This window comes from Stegastes partitus, unplaced genomic scaffold, assembly GCF_000690725.1.
Source record: "Stegastes partitus isolate 25-593 unplaced genomic scaffold, Stegastes_partitus-1.0.2 Scaffold1864, whole genome shotgun sequence".
Taxonomy (NCBI): Eukaryota; Metazoa; Chordata; class Actinopteri; family Pomacentridae; genus Stegastes; species Stegastes partitus.
This window is the reverse complement of record NW_007579595.1, coordinates 86,050-103,534: the sequence shown is the minus strand read 5'-3', so window position 1 is coordinate 103,534 and position 17,485 is coordinate 86,050. Positions and strand designations below refer to the sequence as shown.

At 43.6% G+C, this 17,485-nt stretch overlaps 1 protein-coding gene across 1 annotated transcript in view; it reads right to left on the bottom strand.

The window, feature by feature from the left end:
- kif26aa (kinesin family member 26Aa) overlaps positions 1 to 17,485 on the bottom strand; it is a 49,359-nt gene that overhangs the window by 11,291 nt on the left and 20,583 nt on the right. The window contains exons 6-12 of the mRNA XM_008302728.1: positions 17,296 to 17,479; positions 14,377 to 14,533; positions 11,956 to 12,118; positions 8,692 to 10,730; positions 7,556 to 8,649; positions 3,292 to 3,482; positions 347 to 370 (exon numbers count right to left, since the gene is read on the bottom strand). Coding sequence (XP_008300950.1) covers positions 347 to 370; positions 3,292 to 3,482; positions 7,556 to 8,649; positions 8,692 to 10,730; positions 11,956 to 12,118; positions 14,377 to 14,533; positions 17,296 to 17,479 — 3,852 coding nt within the window. The remainder of the gene's footprint in view (positions 1 to 346; positions 371 to 3,291; positions 3,483 to 7,555; positions 8,650 to 8,691; positions 10,731 to 11,955; positions 12,119 to 14,376; positions 14,534 to 17,295; positions 17,480 to 17,485) is intronic.

Sequence of the window (17,485 nt, the reverse complement as noted above, 5' to 3'; positions counted from 1 at the left end):
TCATTCACTGCTTTTGTGAAACATTCTGCACGGTCTTGTGTTGCTACGCTGCATTTGTCTCTTTGTCATGGTGTATTTCACTAATTAATTATTTAATCATCAAGACATTTTTGTAGATATGATTGCTTTAATTGTTTCCAGCGGTTTGCATGATGAAGAGCGGGCGGAGTCAGAAAGCTCCGTCAATTAGCTACTCAGAGAAATGAACATCTATTTCTAATCATCAGATCATAAATTCTACTAAACAGCTCAGTGGAAGTTTTAAAATAAGGTAATAAGACTTGTGTCAGACTACATGCAGAGGAAAGATGGTGCTAATTGGTATTATTTTAACAGATTAACTCACCTTTTCAACATCGTGGAACGGCTGCTGAGAGAAGAGAAGAGAAGAGAAGAGAAGAGAAGAGAAGAGAAGAGAAGAGAAGAGAAGAGAAGAGAAGAGAAGAGGGGTGAGTTATAAAGATGAAGTGCAGATCATCTTTCTCTAATTGAAAATGAATCAGAGCTCCCTCTTTCCCTGCTCGCCGCTCTGCTGCTGAAGGTCAACGACCCGTTAACACGGAGAGAAGCGACGGCCCTGAAGTTCAACCAGCTGAGGACACCCTTCATTCATCACTGCGTCCTTCCTCCTCCAGCCTTCACTCACACTGCAGCCGATTAAGACTAAACTGTAATTGACTCAGCGATTAACTCGATTGCTGATAAATCTGAGCTCAGGCTGAACCAGTGGCACTGAGGCTGAACACTCGGTTACTGCAGGCAGGAACTGAACACGATTCCTCTGAACCTCTGACTGGACTTACAAGGATTAAACCAGGATGTTTCCATCTGACCAGTGAGGTTTGTGACTGTTTCAAGTCAGTTTTACCAAATGAGAACCAATTACAGAGTAAATCCTTAGATCATTCGGATCTGCTAAAACTAGGCACGACATATCGGCCACCACATCGGTATCGGCCGATATTAGTGTTTTTCCCCATATATCGGTATTTACTTTTGTTTCGTAATGAAGAAGACTATGTGGTCTAACTTGGACTTCCTTTGAATAGTTTTCACGTTCTCACAGTTACACTCATTTTTTGATGTGAACAAGAATTGAATATCGACATCGGTAATATTGGTTATCGGCAATATCAGAAATCTTAATATCGGATATCGGTATCGGCCAGAAATTTTAATATCATGCATCACGAGCTGAAACCCAAAATATCACCTCAGTTCTGCTACATTTGTGCAAAAATTTCATTCGCAGCTACAAATACCACCAATAAGGTGACAGTTTACATTCATGTCTGTTCAAACTCATGAATTAAATGTCTTTGAAGGAATTTATTGGGTGAGGAACCAAAATTTATCATCACCATCCCACCTAAATATGAAAAAAGGTCACAGTCTCCCGTCTGGTTCTTGAGTTATGGTGTTAAAGAACAACCAGAAACGGGTTTATGCAGAAAGTTGACCTTTGGGATAATAAACGTCATAATTCTTTTTATCCAGTTAGTTACATTTGTGAGAAACGTTGCAATAATTAGTGTCGAAATTCTTAAAGTACGGCCAAAAACATGTTGTTTTTTTTTCCTGAGCTTACAGAGACGTTTGACGACTAAAATCTGAGCCTCAAAAGTGAGTCAAAGTAAATGTTTGTGTCTAATTTGAATGAATTCCCTCTGGGCGTTAAAGAGACATCGTGTTGACAACAAAGGGACACACAGAAGGACAACCTGAAAACACAACGCCGCTGACCCAGAGGAATATTAATGCTTCCAAAGAGTAAACAGAAACACGTCACGGTGCCGAGGTGTCCGAGGTCGTACTGGTGAAGGAGAACATGTTCTCACAGCAGTCAGTGACGATGGAGCCGAGAAAAAAAAAAAATCCTTGAATAGCACAAGAGGGGGTCAAGGAGGGTGTAGCAGTCACGGAGCCATTAGACGGTGAATATTACCGACGTCTGACAGGGTCGGCTGGTTACGGACCTGTAGTTCTGACTGACTGGCACAGACACACAGCTCTGACTTCAGTGCTTTTAAATGCAGCTTAACCGCAAACTGCTAAACAACAAACACATTCAAGGGAAACAACTGCAGCCCGACTGTGTTTTCTATTAACATAACTGCTAATCAACACATTTGGCCCAAAAAACAACATGTTGGTCCCGAATGTTCCAGGACAATGTTTACTGACTTTGTTTTTTCTGCCAAAACAACCAATCACACAGTCCAGCCTCCACCTGCAGTGACTGAGTCTTCATGAGTCAGTTTCTGTTCAGATTCTGGTTCAGGTTTTTCCTTCAGGTTCAGGAGTGTTGGGGGTCGGCTTTAATCCAGGAAAAGTCAACACTGAGACGCATGTGTTTCTTTACGTTGAACCTGAAACAACATCTTCACTGAATCTAAAGCACAGAAACAAGTCTGAATGTGAACCTGGTGTCACAGTCCTGGACTTTACATGTCCTCCATCCACCCCAACCTCCTCCTGTAGACTCTGAGCAGCTCTGAAATGTGGAGCTTCCTTTATTTAGAATAACACTACCTTTGAACAGAATGCAGCAGAGGTTTCATCACCCCACTAGATGAGTGTCATGTCTTGGAGACAGAGTTGGTTACTTACTGCTCACAGACAGAATTAAGGAGCCCAAATTGTGAATATTTACAGATTCTATAATAATTCTAATGTTATATTTGGAGTCCACTAGAATATGATAACATGCTCTAAGGTTCAAAATCACATTATTTTTCTTATACTGTACATTGCTGCAGCATTTGTGCTCCGTCTGAAACGCTCCATTTTAGTCTCTTTAAGGCCGCCTTCCTAAAAGGCCCAGTCTGCTCTGATTGGTCGGCTGGCCCAACAAAGCAAGGCAACTGTGGTTATGTACCATAAGATTGCTTATAGGCAGAGAGACGTAGGCATAGTGGCAGCAAAACGTTTGGTGAGGCAGCTGCTCATGCTTTGCTGAAGGCCCAAACGAGCCACCAGGTGTTGTGTAAACGTGTTACCTGGTGATGTAGATAAGTGACACAAGAAAAGCCTGAACTGCAAACAAGGTGTTACTAGCAGGTAAGAAGCACTGTCTTCTGTGAGAGGTGAGTTATAACTACGTCCCTTTGGTCTAGACTTTGAAAGTTTGCAGACCTTTTGCAAGCTGACAAAGACAGTTCCACAACACCCTGAAGGACAGAAGGAAAACCCAAAAAGCAGAACATGGGCTCTTTAGCTGCCAGTCCACATGGAGCAGATAATTATTCAATATTCTCCTGAGTAAGTATCTGTAGATGGAGCCCGCCTCACCTCTGACCCCGTCGCCACCTCCTTCCTCCTCTGCAGATGCTCCACGTCGTCGATCTCGTACACCTTTATCTCAAAGGGCTCCTTCAGGGTACCGCCCAGCGGGGGCAGGTCCACCCACTGGCCGCCCACCTTCCTGCCCAGAGACGAGGTGTCCGGCAGGGGAGCTGGGATCAGCCGCCGCCGCAGGAAACCTTTTAGAAGGGGAAAAAATTAATAAAATGACCATCAAGCTTGTAATTTACACTGTATGAACCAGGAACCAACAGACTCTACTGGTTCCTGCTGGTGCTCTAATGTAGATAGAGTGGAAGTGGAGCTTCAACGATTATTGATTAGTTTTCAACTATTACATTAATCACAAGCTATTTTGACAATTTAGTACCTGGACCAACACATGTTTAAAGAGTCTAAATCCTCTGATTCCAGCTTTGTGATTTGATTATTTTCTGGTTTCTTCAGTCCTCTATGACAGTAAACTGAATATATTTGGGTTGTCAACAAAACAAGACATTTAAGATAAGTGCGTTATCTTAGATTTTGGGAAACATTTGTCATCGCTTTCTTACATGAAAAAATAATTAACTGATTAATCAACAATAAAAATAATCATTAGTTGGAAGTGGAAGGAAACAAAACCTCGGGTTCGTTTCTGAAACTGACGCTTGGGGGTAAAATGGTGTCAGGAGCCTTTTTCTTTTTGTGTATTTAAAGAACTAAAAGGGGAGAAGAGCCACACATTATGTATATTAGTAGAAAAACTGTAACTCAGTACAGTCATGTAATTATACAGCATGTAGGTGGATCAAACCATCTTTAATGTTTGATGAGAAACAGAATAACTATTATTTTAATTCTTTAATAACTGAGAAAATATCTGGTCTGTGGGTTGGATTATAAATTGTGGCTCTTCTTCCAAACAGCCCCGTGTCGTGAGGATACCCAATATTTACAATAATTAATACTTCTATGCTTTTTTCTACAGCTCCTACTCACTTGTTCTGTACTTCCATGTAAGTAACAGGATTTTACTGGTACCTACTTCCCATCACACTGCGTATCTATCATAAAGTGTGACCAAACTTAACAATAGGAAACCATTTGCTTTGTCCAAAGGCAAACAGGGGCGAGAAATATATTTAATGTGATGAAGGTTGTTGATTTCAGAAGACAGCCCACACAGCTCATTATTTTTAATTAGCCTCATCTCCTCAGTCAGTCCAGCGCCACCAATACCTTCCCTCTGTGTCAACAACCATTTGCGCTGCTGATAAGGTTTTAACAGCACGGCTGTCAACCTAAAGACCTCAATCTTTATTTTCTAATGACTTCGTACACACGCTGCCGTCAGATAGGCTGCTGTACAAATTAATTTTATGACTAAAACCAAAAGCAACGGCGTCCGTAGAAAACAAAAAAGCCATTAGTGGTTATTAAAAAAACACCCTGGCTCTCCGAGTGAGGACGTTGAAATAGTGACAGATTGAGGGGGAGTGTGTGTGTGGGTGTGAAAGCTGTGGAGTGGTGTGTAGTGGATGGGGAGGGAGGCAGGGAGGGTGTGTGGGTGATAATTGGAGTTGGATATGTACACCGGGAATTGCTGCGGCGTCATGAATTATTCATGAGGCAGAAATGAGCCAAGATCCACAGACTGATGGCAGGCAGATCACACGAGTGCTGATTCCATATGCATCAGGCTGCTCGACCTGTGTGTCGCCGCCGCCAACCAGCCGCATGAATCACAATCAGCTGCTGTAAGGTGGAATACTCTACAACAGCGTCCCAGATAATGTGCGTGGATGTAGTTTTTTTTTTTTTCTTTTTTTACAATAATGCCGGGCTGAGAGATAAATTCACACGCTGAGATATGAGGAGGAGAGCAGCCTTTGATAGATGCTCCCACAGCAATAATACCTGCACTCTTCAATGTGCTCAGCATTCATGAAAATATTGTAGCGAGCAGCCACTTTCATCCCATCATCACACTCTGATGGATGGAAGCACATTCTGGAAAAAGCCATAAACATGTTAATTTATCGGCGCAGCTTCCAGAAGAGACAAGTTTTATGGCTCTTTCACTTTCTGAGTCAATATAATGAGAAATAGTTGCTGAGTGTCAAATTTGAGCGTTAACTGTGATGATATCAAACCTCATTTCAATAATAACTGGCGAAGATTAAAAGCAACATTCACTTTTACATTCCTCTGCTCTGCACGAGCTGCTGCTTTTTGTTCATTTACATTTCACGCCTTTTAAACCCCACAAAAATCTAATCTCTAATCTACTGAGAGAGAAAACAAAGAATGCAAATGATGTTAATATATGCAAATAAACAGCACATGGATATCTCAGCTGGCTGTGAGTAGAGTTGGTACTGTAGCACACCAGGGCTGCAGTTATCCAAAGTATAACTATATTTAGCATGACCAATAGCAGATACATCATCCACAAATATTGTCCACATTGATGCTAAATTCATGCTTAAGCTGTGCATATGAGCCAGGGCTCCAGAATATGATCATTTCGGTCCCATATGAGTTCAAAACTCTATTGAGTACGACTAAAAATGTTCATTTGTTGCACTGATGTGCTTGGTATTTAGCAGTTCTGTCTATGTTTGGTACATATATAAAGTCTCTTGTTTTAAACTGAGGTAATGTGACATTCATTTGCCTTCATCCATCAACCCGTTATCTATACACCGCTTAATCCTCACTAGGGTCCTGGGGGGGCTGGAGCCTATCCCAGCTGTCTTAGGGTGAAGGCAGGGGACACCCTGCGCCTTACTTTACTCCTTTCAAATTTATTTTTGGTAACACATCTCTCTAAGCTGCTGCAGTGACTGAGTGGAGACTAGAGGCTTCTCTGTGCACAGCCGCCTAGTTGCGTCTACAGATGTACTGGAGGGAACATCAATTAACTGTACGCTCTACCGATAGTCTGCATGTAATGTATTTTGGGGACGTATGTTCATTTTACAGCTGCAAGGTGGAGCGCTGGTGAGCACTGTTGCCTCGCAGCAAGAAGGTCGCCAGTTCACGTCCCGGTGAGGACACCCAGGATCTTTCTGCGTGGAGTCTCCATGTTCTCCCCGTGGTCTCTCCGGGTTCTCCGGCTGTCCAAAAATATGTTGAGGTTAATTGGTGATTCTAAATTGTCCGCAGGTGTGAATGTGAGTGTGCTTGGTTGTCTGTCTCTAAGTGTAGCCCTGTGATAGACTGGTGACCTGTCCAGGGTGTCCCCTGCCTTCACCCTGAGTCAGCTGGGATAGACTCCAGCCCCCTATGACCCCAGTGAGGGTTAAGCGGTGTATAGATGATGGATGGATGTTCCTTTCAAGTGCAATAAACAACTTGGGTCACTCTCTGCGTCTCTGAATTGCATTGGCCTCAGTGTGCACATGGGTCACACTGCCCCATATACCATCACCACCAGTAAATTTTCAGTTCATGAAACTCACTAACATGTCATAGAAGAACCAAGCACAAGCCTATGTATTGCAAAGAGTGCATTCAGATCATAGCTGGGAACAGTGCTTTTCTGTTATTACAGCAATGCTCGAACTTGAAATGTTGAAAAGAAAAATTACTCCAAGAAACTTGTCCTGTGCTGTGACAGGTGTGTGACCAGCACAACAGCTGCGGGCAAACCAAAGCAATGAGGAGTCAGAAATGCAAATAAATTTTAACATTTCCTATTATATATCCAAAGAAAATCTGCCTTTTACAAACATTAAGTCACAGAAGCCATCTGTCTTCACCTTTATTCCTGTTTACTATCATTTACATAACGCCTTGGGCATTTACCAATATGTATGAGAGCTGACAAAAAAAGGCATTGCTCACATTGTATTACTCAGTGCCGAAAGGCTCAGAGACATGTTTTAGGTACACTAAAATTATGTGGTGATGTCCCGAAGGGAAAAAAGGAGGTGCAGCTTTATAAGAATGTAAAGAGTGATTCTGGAGCTCTGAGCAAAAGAAACAACTTAAATCTGAGCTGATTGTCCTGACATGACCCAGCTTTTCAGACTGTGATGACCCTCAAACCCACAGAACAAATTACATTTTTAGCTCCTCTACGGGTAAAAATAAGAAAGACAAATCATCAGGACTTCACATGTCACAACTCCAGGGGGCGCATGGCTTCAGTGTGTTCAGACTGTAAAATTTAAGTTTGAAGTGTTGGTCAGCTGTGTGTTCATCCCACATCACTCCGCCATGATTTACTGTTTTGGAACAAATAATTCTGAAACACCCGACTCACCATTCCCTCTCTTCTTGGGCGATTTAGACACTCTGCTTCTGTTGGACGACGAGGCTCCGCTCTCACTCATGGAGTCATGCGCTGAAGAGGTGCTGCCAGTTGTCTCGCTGTCTCGGATCATGCTCTCGTATCCGCTGCTGCCCCCGCTGTGGTAAAACAGTGCGGTGCGTCCCATGGCAGGCGGCAGCTCCCCGCTGAGGATGCTGCTGTTGTCACTGCCGTGTCCACTGCTGTAGCGCTGCGGTCTTCGAGGCGCAGTGATCTTGCTGTAAGGTGATGGCAGCGGTGTGTTGAGTGTTGATCCACTGACACTACTAGCCCCGCTGTCGGCGCAGTCACTTCCTGTTGCTCCTGGCCCCCTGCTGAACTGCTTCCTGTGGCTTCCAGCAGCTAGCTCGCTAACCCGGCTGTTGGCTGCCCTGCTGATGGCCTGCTTTGTGCCCATGATAGTGCCTCTTCCTGTCTTGGCGCCTGTTCCAGAGCGAGCAGGGGACTTACCAGTCGGCGGCAGACTTGCGTTGCGTCCAGCTGTGTTTTCTGGGGGTTTTGGGGAGCAGCTCAGGCTCTTGGAGCTGCTGGTAGACAGCGTTCGAACCTTCAGTCCACCTGAAGCTGCTGCTCGTGATCCGCTGCCACCTCGGACCTGCCCCAGTTTGCTAGTTGTTGCAAAAACACCACAAGGTTGGGCAGAAGAAGCAGATGTGGTGGTGGAGGCTGGAATCCCGAGTCTTGGCACTGATCTGTTGGACCTGGTGCTACCTCCTGAAGCAACACCACTGTTGTCCCTGAACAGCTCAGGTTTGGACCCTGCTAAGGTTTGACTGTCAGATCTTTCCAGAGACATTAGACTCCCATAGTATCTGGAAGAATCTGCTTTGGCCCCTCGTGTCTTCAGGCTCGAGGATGCCCTGGCAGATCCATGTTCAGTTTTTAAACTGGATGTCTTATGGCTGAATGAATCTGCCCGGAGCCTGACACTGAATTCCTCCTCTGAGGTGGATGTTTTAGGGAATGAGGACTTTCCAATGCTGCTGCATGTTTTTAAGGCACTTGGAGATAGCGCAGTCCTTATCTTTTGCTCTTGGCTTGACTGTCTGACAGGTGAAGCAGGAGGAGAGATGTTTCCAGATCCAGACTTGGACATCATGCTGCTTTTTGGTCCATTTGACTTTTTCCCCAAGGATGAAAACCTCAGTGTACCAAGCACTGAGGCAGCTTCATGACTCCATTTGGATTCAGACGTCTGGGGGGTGGAAACAGTTCCCAGAGTTGTTGCACCTCTGGTAAGTCGTGGCAGCTTGATGAGAGTATCTCCCCTCCTGCTGCTGGACTTCTCACAACCGTCCACAACCCTCTGAGCTGAGGAGGACATTTGTGACTTTGGTGGCCGAGGTACACTGTGGCTGTTCCCTCCAGACTTCTTAGAGGAACCGTTATTCGTGCCACCTCTTGATGACTTACCAGCAGAAAGAAACTCAACTTCTCTGGGATCAAAATGGCTGCTTCCCTGAAGCAAGAAGTCATCATGTCTGCCTTCCTGTCTGCTGCAGCCCAAAGCTGCAGATGAGGTAGGCTTGGTTTTCCTGGGAAGACTGGAATGAATGTTGTGATGGGGAGTCTGGGCTGACACTGAACTGGTACTTGCTCTCACCCTGAGAGAGCCTTTGAGAGAGGCTTTGGTTGAGTCTGGGGAGGGAGGGCACTTGTTAAAAGAAGGTTTGTTTGGGGTAGCAGGGTCACTGTCCAGCTCTGAGAAGCCAACGCCGCTGTCATTCAGCGCGCTCTTCATGCCATGCTGCAAAAATGGCTGTTTATGGAATATACTAGGTGAGGCCAGCATGGATGTATTCTCTGTTGGCATGTGTTTATCCCTCGAGTAAAGCCTGCTTGTTGAATGAGTGCCTTCATTGTTAGCCAAGTCTGCACTGAACTCACTTGGCCATGATCCAACAACTGACTGCTTTTTGTCATGTTGGGAAAACAACATTTCCTGGTAGTCGGCACTGATGTCAGCTGCAGGTCCCACAGCGCCTTGTTGAGATGTGTAAGCATCATACTCATCGTTGATACTGCTGATGATACTGACTGGGCGAGAGCCAGAGGTCAAGGCCTGCAGAGAGCAGTCAGTATTGAAGCTGAGGAGGTTGGAGGGGCGGCCATTGTCTGGGACAAGGCCATGAGGAAGCTCCTCTATGACCGTAAACACAAGTTCATCTTCCCCGTTCAGCTCCACAGGCTGCTGCAGTGTGACTGTAGTCCTCAGAAAATCCCTGTCCAGGCACCTTCCTAACAGAGCTGCTCGCAGGTTGTTGACCTCCATCGGGTATCTACTTAGAGAGGCTCTTTCCATGTTAGGTGACTCCAGTGGTTGGCATTGCCTCAGTGCTTGCTGACTCATGCCGACTGGGGGAGTCCTACTGAGACCCTCTTCAGGCTGAGCTGATGTCCTGGATGTCCTGGGTAGGGATGGTGAGGCAGATGGCTTTGGAACACCTCCTCTGAGGTAGACCTTCTCTCGCACCACAGGCTCTGAATCCTGGGAGAAAGCCCCACCTGGTTTTACTGCACATGGCTGAAACAGGGTGCTTGAAAGTTTTTCCCCATCTGCACTTGTCCTTTTAGAAGGGTCCATGAGAATCCTGGGCTGTTCCTGATCAGATTTATTTGTGCTTTCTGAGAACTTCTCGGAGGAGTTCTCAGATTTGGGTGGAGACGTTGCCTCTGAAGGTTTACTGTCTCCACTCTGAGTCCTAAGTGCTGCTGCTTGTGCTGCTTTGCCCTCTGTGCTGAATGGATTTGGGCCCTCACTGCCATCGATGCAGTCGAGTCTTTCCTGCAGTTCTGCAAATGTGTTACACTTGAAGTGATCGCCGTCAGTCTTGGGTGCATCTTTGACCCGCTTCTTGTTCAGGGAGGGAATGATGGGAACAAAGGAAGGCGGGCCCTCGTTGTCACTTAGTTCTCGGTCCGAAATGGCCGTCCCTCCAGGTCCCACATAGATGACGGTGTCGCAGGAGTGTTCACTGCTGGAGGAATAGTCAGGATCACTAGAGAGCAGCAGAGGTATGTCTGGGTCGAGGGCAATAGTTCGAGGGTGAAAGGATCGAAGCTGAGGAGGTCTACGAGACGGGCCTTCCTCACAGGAACTCTCCCCTCCGGATGAGCTGGAAGCATACTGCAGATAAAAGACAGAATTAGCAAACCAAACAGACCTGTGCTACACAGTGATCAACCTGAAGGCAAATCCATTTCTGGAATCCTCGTGTCAATACAGGCAGAGGTTAAAAGTGCACACTGCAGGCTGCTTTAAAATTAATATCAATGAGATGTATATGCTTGTAACTCTTGTTGCCATATGGAGCTTTCAATCTATAAAATACAAATACAGTCCATCAATCTGCCTGACGAGGGTGAAAGCTTATCTCACCTCACCACAGAGGCTCCCGTCCCCATAACAATGTCATTGATTATCTGCCATATCTCGGTAGAAAACATTCACTGAATTATGACCATGTGACTCCCTCACCTGATCACACAGATACACATTATAGACTCTACGTTTTTATTGTCACTGGCCTCAGGAAATGAGTGAAAAATCAACCAGAGATCAAAACCTTTGTGATTCCTAAAGAATAATCTGTTCAAATGTTTTAATTTAATTTAATATAACCCTGTTCTGTCACCCATATTTTAGAGAAAAAAAATGTATATCTAAGTTCAGAATTCAACTTTTTTTTCTCCTTTGTTGCCTTAAATTTAATTTCATTCATTTAATTTCATTCAGATTTTAAGTTTAGCAAGAAGGTTAAAACAAAGTGCAAAATTTGGGGGAAAATGTCTTTACAGCACATTGAGCCCTGCTTAATTACATTTTTATACTTTATACTATACAATTTAATCAAATAATTAAATATCACCAATTACCATGCAGGAATGTACCGTCAAAATACATATGTTTCATCATTTAGAATTATTTGTTGAAGGAGGGATGAAGGCATTTATTTAAAAAAAAAAGAAAGAAGAAGAAAAGAAATTCTGAAAATCTATTTATCACATGTTTCAATTTTTTTTTTTTATTTTGCTTTCTTTAATTTTCAAATCATGAAAAAGGAAATGTTGACAGAAACCAAACTCAATTATTTTAACTGTAAATCTTTTAAATGTCTTTAAATGACATGAATGAACTCCCTCTGTTACCGTTCAACGAGAACTATAACAGAGATAAAAATCTTTCTATGGACTTTTATTGCACATCAACATATCAGTTCTATTTATCTCTAACTTCCACATTGAAACTAATTGACAAATGATTCCAATTGTTTGGTTTTGTCACAAAAATTGGCAAACCACAGCACAGACACTGAGCTATAGAAATAAGGGTTTAATAAAAGATGAAGCACCTTGGACTTCTTCTTCCTCATGCGGTGGATGCGGGAGGCCAGCTGCACCGTGGTCAGCGTCTCCATGTAGTTCGCCGGGGAGTCGGAGATGTGGGCGATCATGGTGGTTCGACAGTTGATGTTGCCCAGGGATTCGCTGAGCAGCATGGTGAGCTTGCTGTCCCTGAATAATACATCAAGAAACCCCTCGTTAGCCAAAAAAAAAAAAGAAAAAAAAAGAAGCACAGATGCACCATGGGCCCGAGAAACCGAGAAACCCCACAGGATCCCAGAAACCATTCATTACTTCACGCAACAGTTGGGTACAGACATGGAAGAAGGAGTAGGAATGATCCCTCATTTCACATTAATGAAGCCCACTTTGAACTCCACGCCACATGTGATCTGTAGTGAGAGATGTTCATGAAATCATGCCTTTGAAAAGACCTCGAGTAAGGCCACAGCAGAAGGATCAAATACCAAATTTACATACTACAATGTAAGCTTTTTTTACTTTTTCCATTTTCACCCCAACAACAGAACTGAAATCCAGCCTTTGCCTGACCCCAAAACATTATAAGTGAATCCTTTGCCGGCTCTTCTTCAGGCTCGACAGCTTCCTCTGACTTCAGGTTTTCTATAAATTTCTAACAAGTGAATGTGAATCAGAGCATGTTTCCATCAGCTGTCTTTATGTGACGGCATTGAAGAGGCCTGTGACTTCATAACTTCATTTCACGCCAGAAACTCGTGTTCCTGATGCTTTTGACTGGGGTTAGGGTTGCCAAGGCAGGCAAAGATATTTCTTTCAACAGCAAGGCATTTAAGGAACTTAACTAATAAAGGCATTAAAATATTGGCACAAAGGGCCAAGGAGACCTCCATGGATGTTTTGTTTTAGTTCATTCCTTGTTGTTTCGTTGGTCTTTGTGGTAAAGTCCTTAGATTAAGAGAAGAGGCTCTCTATGGCCAATACCTCTTTCTGCTACCTCGCATCACTAAAATCATTCAAATCTGCTTTGCCTCCAACCCTAAATTTTTATCCACAGTGGAAAGCTGTAACTGTGTGTTACAGTCGTATACAGATTCAATAGAAACATCCAACAGGATGCCAAGTTGCCGCTGCTTTTGGACGAATATATCGGCTGGAAGAGGTTGGTCCATCGTTGGTTGTTTTTTTTTAAATCATCCATGTCCTTAAAAATTCAACTTGGTGATAGTTGACTTGTAAAACAAATTTCAAAGCATTTGCAGAGAGAAACTGGAAGTTGAGCCATAATAAGCACATTCTTGTTGCACTGACTTCCATCTTTCAGACAACAATGATCAAATAAAATTAGGCCATCATTAATGGCTGCGTTCTGATCGATTGGTACTGAAAGGCAACATCAATTCACAAATAATACCTGAGAACTGGACCAAAAAACAAATGTGTGGTCGTGCACCGTCATCATTAAATCTTAGATGTTTATTTAGTGGCTGCAAGCAAAGGAATCCTTCAAGTAAAACCAATGAACTCTTGCATTTACAGCTTATTATTGCTGGCACTATACACAAGCAAAGATGGTGAACTGCTTCATGTAGGTCTGTCTTCTTGCTGGCTTCATCTGGTTTAAAACCAAAACAATCCAAAATAAAGATTATTTTTTTGCAGCAGGTTCCCTGCACACACACCTCAGCAGTCACCGTTTGCTGGACTGACGCTGACCAGCATCACCAACCCGGTCAGGTGGCACAGGCTGTCACCAAAATGCAAGTTGAAAATTTTTTAACCTGAGTTAAAACTCTGCTCTTCCCCAACGGCTTTATTAGTCAGAAAAACACACCAACACTCATCTGTACAGTCGGTGTATGCGGCTCTCTGAGGAAGAAACGCTTTAGCTTTGCTGTCTTTTTGAACACACCTCAACAGTGACAGGCAGCAGCACATGAATGTTTCATCAACACAAATCAAAACCCAATCTTTGAAATGTCTCCTTTGCCAACCTGGAATTTCTGACTTTTTACTGCAGAAATTGTAAGTAAGCATGAAATCAAATGGAAATAAAGCATATAAAACAGGATACACGTAACCTAACCCCAAAATTAAACAGCTTAGAAACCAAAAGTTGTCAAAAGTGAGGCAATAAGGGAACAAATGAGCAAAATACAAGCCTGAAAATAAATATTGAGCTCCAACAATCAGTCTGCAGAACAAACACCCAAAGGACTGAATATACACATCAATTAGCATTACAAAGTGATTTATTCATCAGCCTCAATAACCATTTAACAGTGACTGAAGACTCATTAAAAATACATTAAATTCTGTCCGCCCAGTTCATTCGTCACCCCTTCACTCTCCTCCGTCCTCTTAGGGGTCTTCGGTCCATCTGTTGTTTTGGCACCGTGACCTCTGACCCCTGTTGGGCTCATTAAAATGCCCAGAGTGTGAGCTGGTACCTGTAGGGAACGTGCTTGGCTCCGTTGGCGAGGGCGAGGATGACGTTTCCCAGCGCAGACAGAGACAGACACTGACCTCCACCTCCCTCTCTGGTCCTGCTGATGTCCGTCTCACAGCTCCCCAAATCCAAGAGGTGGAGACGACTCCGACCGGACACTGACACAGAGAGGGGGATGTTGGGAGAAGTTAGTATGCAGTGCCTTAAGTGTTCATTAGTGCTGAAATGATCGTTTGGTTAAAGGATCTGTCAATTCATTGATTAGTTTAAGACAGAGGAATAATCAATGCCTGTTGTAATAATTGATTGGCTGCTTTAAGTCATTCATCAAGTAAATAAAGAAAACAGCACGAGCAAGAGATTAAAGACATCCATGCAGCTGCAGCTCCACATCGTACAAATGGTAAAAGAATGTACTTTAAATATGAAATAATGTCAGTGGACCCTGGACTGTACAGGAGCTGAAGCTTTGTGTGAGCAAAATGTGTCACTGCATTAACAAAGAACTAATAATAAAACTAATACCAACAGTGTCAGAGGGAAGAAACTCCAGACCAACAAGTCCCAAGTCCCTTTCCAAGTCAGGTGACAAGCCAAGAACAAGAAGTCCAGAATCACATCAGGAAAATCCCAAATCAGGTCCAAAGTTAAATACCAAGTACTGAAAATCAAGTCACCTTTTATGCCAAAAGAAAAGTCAAGATCAATGAGTCCCAAGTTAAGACAAACGTGTTTCAGATCAAATCTCAAGTCAACACTAAGTCTCAAGTCAAGCCCAACAAGTCCCAAGGCAAATTACAAGTCAGGTCTCATGTTAAGTCCTGAGAAATAGGTCTCTTTCCAAGTCAAGTGATAGTAGGACCAAGAAGTCCTGAATCAAAACAGGTCCATCAGAGTCACGTAGCAACACCAACAAGTTCTGACGGAAATCACAAGTCAAACCAAAACCCAGACTAACAGGTTCCAAGTCACTTACCTAGTCAAGTCCCAAGTTAAGAGTAATAAGTACCAACAAGAAATTCACATCCCAAGTCAGGACCAGGTAAAGACAAGCACGTTTCAGATCAGGTCTCGAGTCAACACCAAGTCCCAAATCAAGTCCAACATGTCCGGAGTCAATTACCAAATCAAGACAGGCATATCTGAGGTCATGTCCCAGGTTAAGTGTTTAATCAAGTCTTAAGTACAGTTTCCAGACAAGAGAGACAGGTTCAAAACACGACCAACAAATCTCAAGTTAGTTTTGAGTCAAACATGCAATTGGAAGTGAAGTCAAAGTGCTGTTGCAGGTGTTTTGGTATTTCTAAAGTCAAACTCTTAATAACCAAATGTGTGAGTATGTTTATGCAAACACATAAATCATGGACCTGTTTGAACGAATTAATCAGAATAAGTTCAGATTGCCTCTCTGCGTGACAGCAGGACGTCTGTGAGCAGCTCCGGTAAATATTCAGATAAAGTTCAGTGTCAGTCTGATATCTCTCTGCTCGTTTTAACTGCCTGTTCATTTCATTAATTCAGAGTAATGATGGTGTGAAAGATCAACCGCCCGCATCAGCAAGATTTAGAAAGTGCTGAGAGCGGCTGAGTTTACAGTTTTATACGCTCCGGTCTATAAACACGGCAGGACACAGAGCCGTCAGGCCTCATTAGCCATGCAGATTTATTCCAGCCGTGGACACAGGAGCAGTAAAATACCAGCAACTGTAGAAATGTCTGCACCGTGACAGGTAGACGTGGGCGGAAGTAGCACCAGCGTCGCTTCTCTGTCTGCTAATGTTCTTGTTGGGTATGTCGGCAATTCGACATGAAGCCAATTAGCAGCTGCATGTTTGGAAATGACTAGCAGAGGGAAAAAGAGGGCTAATCGCTAATGGAGTTGCCAAGTTTCACAGCTGCGTGATTGCTAACGGGCAATTTTATTCTTGCCTCAGGGGTCAGTGTCTACAGCCCGCTGTTTCTTCATTAAGGTGTTGGCGAACTGATGCCGACTTACTTAGGTACAGGTTGTTCAATGCTGCTTAGAAGGAAGATAACATTTTGTCCCGGTGCTCCACAGTTAAACCCAATTAAGCAAACAGATGAAGTTCTCAGACTGTCATTTGCAGGTCACTGGGTTCGTTTAGGGTCGAGGGACAATTATGTAAGTTTTAAATAAGTCCACAATTTGTTTGGAACAAAACCTGAGGAGGCAATTTTATAGTTTTCTCATGATCAACAAACCCCGCATGCAAACTGTAATCAAAGGTGTGTTAGTCCGTCTCTCAGTACTTCCTGAATCACTCTTTCAATGATGCACTGGTTCCTATTGAAGGTATCAATCTTTAAAAAGCTTTGATAATATCTAAATAAAACTCTATTCCTGCTGTGTGGATGTTTCATGTGTCCTTACTTCTGAGCCCATTGGTTCCTACTGAGGATGCAAATGTTTGAAAACCCCTCACATAAATATATATAATGTCATTGTAAACTTGAGTTGTTAGTAGGTTTACATGAAGCCAAGCAAATGACACCCATAAAACCAAAGGTGCACAAACCTGCCACTGTCATTGCCACTGAATTCATTACAAAGTTAATTAAAATCGGACTAACTATGTGAATGAATTCACTGGAAAATTCCTTTTCTCAGCAGTGTAATCGTTAGTCTTAGCTCACTGTTACAAGAATAGACTGTATAATGTACTTATAAGCTCTGTGAGTGGAGGTTTGCTGCTGAAGTACATCTTGGGGAGTTGACTTCTATTCTTTAGTGTATCTACAGGCTTCCTGCATCTTAGATTTTTTTCTGAAGAACCAGATATTTTTTTCCCCGTCTAGAAGTTTCACGTTAGAATTCAGAAGTAGCTCCACTATATCTGATCATTTTTCTAAACAATAACTGGGTCTCCATTTCCAGCCACACATCCACTCAAACACTAACTTGCTGCCTTGTTGCTCTTGTCCAGCCTCTCCTGGTAGAGGTGCAGAGTAAACAGGAAGTGCGAGTTCCTTCGGGCCTCCTGGTCGTTTGGCATCCGGCTGCTCCTCCTCGCTGCCAGGGCGGCGTCCAAGAAAGATGCTGCTCGCTCGGCGCTGGTCGCCCGGAGCTCCGTCTGGTTCTGGAGCTGACA